Raw genomic sequence first — 6,975 nt, 5'->3', positions numbered from 1 at the left:
GTAATTAAAACATGAACCAAATATGTATTATTTTCTCGGTATTTTGTAATAAAATTATTACTTAATGCTAGTTCTTAAAAAATTCAGGGGTTGCACTTTTTTTACTAAAATTTAATATAGTGCATTAAGTAATACCAAACAAAATGATGTCTCTATTCTTTTTTTTTTTTACATTGTCATGTCATATTTTTATGAATTCTTCTGTGAGTCATGGCGACTCAAAATTTGTTTTAAAATCATAGGATTTATTGATTATTCCCAAAAAAGAATTAACTGATTTGGTAACTATTAATTTAGTTACCAAATAATTCAAGTTTGTAGCTGATTTGACATAACGGTGTATATCTAAAGCATTTTTTCTTCATAAAAGTTGAATTGCAGCTGTGTTTGAAGGCTCTGTGACCTAAATCAACCGTTTTGTCTTAAAGTCTAAAGCTACATGAGACTCGTAGTAACCTGCAAAATGTCCCTGAAAGAAATGCTCCCGTGTTGTTTATTAATATTTTCTTTGGATGACCAACAAGTATTTCCAGACAAAAACCTATATTTAGTACATTATAATTAACATAAAATATTTGAGCCAATTTATACGTTGGGTGTTTAGGATGAAAATGAGTGTTTGCCCCCTGAATTTACATCAAACTGTATACCACATACTGTAATGCACCTTAACATTTAAACAACAATAGACCAGCTCAACTAAACCAAATACCTCAACAGTAAACTAACTAAGGATTAATTAAAGAACCACCAAACATGGTCCTGGTTTTGTACTCACGGCAAATGAGCCCCCAACCTGTTACGACCAAAACAAAGAAGGAGATGCACCACAACGTAAACAATATAAAGTGACATTTATTAAATATGATGCAAACAAGAGCTGATGAGTGTGATTGTCAGTATCAGTGACAATGAAGGTGTATGGATGTAATGGAGAATGTGGGTGCGTGTTGTCGGTAGTTAACAGAGAGAAACATGTTGGTGCGCCGTCTGGAGAATGCAGCCGCCCGGTCTCGGGGTAGGCGGGTTAAATAGTCTGGAGGACCGGCCCGGTGATCACAGTCGTCTCTCATCGCCTCCGCTACACCTGCAAGTTAACAAGACAACCACAGTACATATGTAGGACAGGCCCAGGGCCGCACACCAACAAACTGACATCATTTTTATAGCTAGTTGTGTGTATGCAGTAGTTATTATATAATCGTGAGGAATAGTTTCAGTTTTCTCACATCGCCACAGGGTTTGCTCCCCCAGCTGCTGTACCCTCCCGAGTTTACCCACGTGGCTGTGGGGTTGCCTTCTTCCTCCTTCACAGACGTTGTGGTGCTCTCACACCACCATCTTCCTCCTGCACCGCTGTCTGGGTCTTCACTATTTACCCATAGTTGGGCTATTTACCCATAGCTGGGGCTAGTTACCCATAGCTGGAGCAGTGGTTGACGGCTTTAGGGTTTCCACTCCCGATGGGCCTGCATGCCGCGTCTCGGGCCCACTGCTGCTCCGAGATCCTGTACAACTAGCCTGGAACCACGAGGGCCAGTTACCATGTGTGCCACGGGAGGGTGTACGGGTCTGGCAGTGGAGAGGCTATTACCGGAGGAGGCGACACACTTCGGCTCCTCTTTCAGCCCCTGAAAACAAAGGGCTGTCCGGTGGCAGTAAGCTGAAATCAGAGAGTGTCGACAGAAGCAGCATGCAACATGTAGCATGCATACCCTAACACAAGCACTAACTGCCCAACACTACTGCACTGACGCATCACACGCCCTGCGAGCAAACGCGCGCACACAACACACACACACACACACACACACACACAACACACACCACAACACACACGTACACAAACCAACACAACATCAGACGACAGACACAGAGACAGACAGACTAGACCCACTACAGACCCACCCACAGACACACACATTGAGACGCTAGACCTATACACAGACCCACACGAACAGACAGATAGAGCCAGCCACACACAGCCCACACACACGTACACACACACGTACACACACCACACACACGCACACCATACCACACACACAGATCACACACCACCACACACACAAACACACACACAGACAAGCCAGCTACATACAGATAAAACACCCACACACAGATTCACCCACACACCGACAAGCAGACAGACACTATACCAGTACAAATGTGTTTGTCTTCCTCAGCCAGGCAAAGCTTTTTGTACACTTCTTCTTCAGCTTTTGTATGATCTGATCTGATGATCACAGTACCACACAAACGGACACACACACACACACACACACACACACACACACACACCCCCACACACACACAGACAGACAGACATAGATCCACATCAGACCCAAACAGACACACACACACACACAAAGACACATACACTTAACACACAGACCCCACGCACAGACAGACCCACACAAAAGATAGAGCCGCCACCACACACAGACAGACCCACACACGTACACACGTACACACACACACACACACACACACACACACACACCACACACACACACACACCCCCACACACACACACACACACACACACACACACACACCACATGTACACACATACAGACAGGCCATCTACACACAAACACCCATACACAGACCGCACCCACACAGATTCACGCCACACACCGACAAAATGAGGCGATTCATACATAATTTGGGTATTATTACGTAATGAAGGGAATATTTATTACATAATGCATTTCTACACAAACAGAATTGTTGTTTAGAAAGAAGAATTTTTTCAGGAGAGCTACATGACGTAACTATTTTGTGACTAACAACAGTTTATCCAGCTACCGAGTACTTCTGTGCAGCGTCTCAAGCCTTAGCAAGGATTGCCAGATTATATGGTCAGGGCGCACAGGTTTTATGTGTGTCTGTACAGGTATGGTGGTACTAAAATCTGCAACCTTAATGAGATGACAAGACTCCATGCAATCACTACACCTTCCCTTTTGTTTGCCAAAACATTGCTACATAACTTCCTTCAAACCACAAATTGCCCTTTTCACATTGTGTATGTGAAAGAAAGTGATTAAATGGGTTTCCCAACATTTGCTGAACTACTCCTTTAAAACCTCTGATTGTGCATGTTGTTGCCCTGTACACACACTGTTGTAAAACTGTCTCTTGTGATGTCGCTGCATATCACTGTTGCCTCATATCGCAGCAATGAAGCAGTAAAATGTTATAATCAACAGGGATGGTGGCCAAAAATAAGAAAACAAGAGAAGACCAGAGTTTTAAAAGTTAATAATTAAATCACACAAAAAATTAATTGAAGACATTTAACTTTCCAAAATCACTTTAGGATAGGATTAAATTGTGCTTATTGTTCATTTAACTAAATAAACTAGACACACACATCTCCTACCAGTCAACCACTGAGGGGAACCCACCTAATTTCAGCTTGAGGATGTTGTACTGATCCTTGTGCTGCTGGATCTGGGCCAGCTGCTGGGTGACGGTAGTCTGCATCTGTTCGTTCTGAGATGAAATGGACGCTACCTGCTCCTTCAGCTCCTGGATCTGAGCATCCTGAAGATAGCAAAATAAAAATAAAACTATTTTAGTAGGTTGTACATTGTTCTTTGTCACTTGTATATACGTTTGTACATTCTTTCCTTTGTATTGCTGCATCTTTATTTTTGAATAGTTGTTTTTGTGTTCTATCCTATTTATTATTTCTTGTATATTCTGTATGTGTGCTGTACGTCTTTAATTTTGCTGTTGCAGCACTGACATATCCCAATTTTGGATCAATAAAGTAAATCTAATCTAAATAAAACAGTCAACAGGAAAGTTAATCAAACATAAATATCAAATACACACACACGAAAAACAAACATCAGTTGTTTACCTGTTCTCTAATCAGCTCTTTATACTGAGTTACAATGTTGTCATGTTGTTCTAATGTCTTCTTCACCTCCTCTTCCTTCTTCTCATCCTCACTGGATTTGTGAACCGCTTTGGTGATCACGCCTGTGTGGAGTAGCGGGAGAAATACTTAGTAGAACACTACTTAACTTTGCAACTGCCATGATGAATTATTCATCTCTTGGTGCGGATAATTCACTCTGACTGACCTTCCAGTTCTTTGACTAGCTTGGTGAACTCGTGGTCAAACAGCATCTGCTCTGGAGACGGGAAGACCGGCTGGGGCTTCTGAGCCGCCCGCGAGTACAGCTCATGTTTGGTGATGAAGCCCAGTTTCTCTACAAAGTTTTCCTTTCCAATCCGCTTCTCGATGAGCTGCTTTAGCTTTTCTCTAAGGAAGAAAAAGACAACATGGCAGGTCTTAAAACTGGATATAGCGCTTTAACCGTCTCTGTGTTGACAAGATTAATCTGATCTTTCCTTTGCTTCATCGGGTTGGGGTATTTAGAGATCTTTGGCTAACGAATATGTTAACAGAGTTATTTTCAAGGAGTGTGCGAGTGTGTGTGTGTGTTGACACCTACTTAGTGTAGTTTTCCAGTGAGTTGTCGTTGTAATAGATGCAGATGCCGAGAAGCAGCGCACACAGGCCCTGCACCAGCCTTTCATCCTCTCCCAAGTTCTCGGAGATCTGTGCTGTCAGCTACAGGAGTCACACCGAGTCAAGGATTCATTCAACACCAGTCATTTTCAGGTTCAAACACACTATTTTGTTTAACCTGGAAATACGTTATACGTTAAAAATGAAAAATATTCAACCCAGTTTGTTAACAAATCTAAGACTAAATGCATTTATTAAGGATACAAAGGGAACGTTTTCCTGATTGTGTAGGAAGTGAGTGACAGCGATCGGACAGTTGTTGATCCATGTACACAGCAGCATGAGGAGGCCCACCCTGGTCTGCACTTTACTGCCCTGTAGAGAAAAAAGAAATATTAACATATGCTTCTTGAATGACTATAAAAACAGCTGACAAAAGTCCAAATATGTAATATTGTAAAGATATTAAAACATATCGCGTTTAGACAATGGCAAAGCAGATGTTTAATATGTACATTAAGACACACCATCATAACCTGGATCTGAATTCCAACCAATATTTCAATTAATTAGAATTTGAATCCTGGTTATATACATTTAAATTAAGTCCAGATTGGGACGTTAGTTAAGCAACCGTTTTGGTAATTTCTTTAAAAGTTATAGTTCTAATTTGCAAACGTTAAAAAAAATTATTGCTGAAAAAATAAATTAAAAAATGGGCAGATAAAATGACAACAAAAGTGCTTGAATATGAGTTAGTGTTAAAACAAGCATTCATTTTGTTGGCACATTTCATCCAGGCATGCACTTGATTAAAGTAAACCCATCCACGCCTAATTGGGAACACTTCAATCACATCCACCATTAGTAGTGAATAAAGTTATTGCAAACAAAAAACAACAACACAGTCAAAATTAATACATTCAGTAAATTAAACAAGGTTAGGTATCCTGTATTATGAAAGTCCCTAAAAACTGTATCTTTATTTCGAGCAATCAAGTATACAATTTTTAATTAGTTTGCGCCTCTCGTTTCTGCAGGGATGCCCTGAATGCACCCAAGGCTGTGAAGTTTTTTGCTTTCTTTTAACCCTGTGTTGTAAGATGAGGAGGAATGCACACAGAAGAGGAAATACTGTATATCAGGGACAACTATTTGAAAGAAAGGAGGGCAGAGAAGGATGAATGTGCTTTTTAACAATGAAAAAGGCACTAATAATAAAGAGGTGATATAAAAATGACCATACATTTCCATGAAATGCATGACATCTCAAAAAGCTTTGAGAAACAGGTGAGAGGTTTCAGATCTGCAACAGACCTCAACATGGATATTCTTTCCTTATTACAAAAGTCAGCTCAGCTTCTAATTACTTATATCAGTAAGTAATTATGCAGAATAATTTATCTCACTCAGCTGCAAAAAAAAGAAAGCATGATTTTCATGGAGTGCAAGATGATGAAAATCAATACACAATAAAACACAGAGCAGAGGCAATTATAATCTGTAAATTCTACATTGTAGCCTAAGGCTGTTTTTCAAAGATGATTTTTTCAGCACTTTAGACCTTTATTTGACAGGACAACTGAAGAAATGAAAGGAGAGAGGGGAGGAATGACATGCAGCAAAGGGCCACAGGTCAGAGTCGAACCCGGGCCCGCTGCGCCAAGGAGTAAACCTTTATATATAGCCGCCCGCTTTACCAATTGAGCTATCTGGGCGCCCAGAAATGCCAAAATTGAGTAAGAGTAATGAGGAGCAAGGTGTGGGTAAATGCAGACTGTATAAGTTAAGCCAAAACATTTGGATTACCCCTGGTGGCTAGCGGCCATAAATCCTGGCCCCTCCATGTTAGCGGGCCAAATAAAAAAAAATCTAATTACACGTCAAATAATCTTTTCCCAGAGATGGTTTCTGCCATTTTAAGTAGTTCTGATCACGCTGAGGTTTGTTCAAGTGTTAATTTTCCTCATGAGCTTGTTTTTTTATTAGTTATTTGATGCTATAAAAACGGGGTGAAACGTCACGAATGACAGCTGTGATTGACTCGCGATTGGTTGAGCGGGTGTATGGGTAGGACTTTGATACCACGGCTCAACTGCCCGATCACTACTGCACTACTACACAAGATGGCGGTGACCATATCCGGGATATTTTGGCTTTACTTTTGTACAGTGGGAGGAAGTGGAGACTTGTCATCCATTTTTACATATAGTGGTTCTCATAAGTTTATGAACCCATGTTAAAGTTCACTAAAAAGAAGAATTACAAAATAAATCATCTTTTGGATATTGATCTTATTGCCTTAATTAAAATATTTTGGAATAATCCAACCATTATGGACATCAACTGTTTTTGTGAATGAATAACTTATCATACATAAATAAAATGTTCTTCCTTAAAATAAAGGGGGCATGAGTATACACACCCCTCTGTTAAATTCCCATAGACGCAGGCAGATTTTTATTTTTAAAGGCCAGTTATTT

The 6,975-nt window shown here is 40.4% G+C and overlaps 1 protein-coding gene across 6 annotated transcripts in view; it reads right to left on the bottom strand.

The window, feature by feature from the left end:
• Positions 1-6,975, bottom strand: part of uso1 (USO1 vesicle transport factor) — a 62,597-nt gene that overhangs the window by 45,168 nt on the left and 10,454 nt on the right. For all 6 annotated transcript variants that reach the window (XM_032538499.1, XM_032538484.1, XM_032538491.1 and 3 more), the window contains 5 exons: positions 4,757-4,867; positions 4,476-4,594; positions 4,101-4,282; positions 3,875-3,996; positions 3,414-3,552 (listed from right to left, as the gene is read on the bottom strand). In XM_032538499.1, coding sequence (XP_032394390.1) covers positions 3,414-3,552; positions 3,875-3,996; positions 4,101-4,282; positions 4,476-4,594; positions 4,757-4,867 — 673 coding nt within the window. The remainder of the gene's footprint in view (positions 1-3,413; positions 3,553-3,874; positions 3,997-4,100; positions 4,283-4,475; positions 4,595-4,756; positions 4,868-6,975) is intronic.

This window comes from Etheostoma spectabile, chromosome 2 (genome assembly GCF_008692095.1).
Source record: "Etheostoma spectabile isolate EspeVRDwgs_2016 chromosome 2, UIUC_Espe_1.0, whole genome shotgun sequence".
NCBI lineage: Eukaryota > Metazoa > Chordata > Actinopteri > Perciformes > Percidae > Etheostoma > Etheostoma spectabile.
The sequence above is the reverse complement of the archived record's forward strand: the minus strand, read 5'-3'. Positions and strand labels throughout refer to the sequence as shown.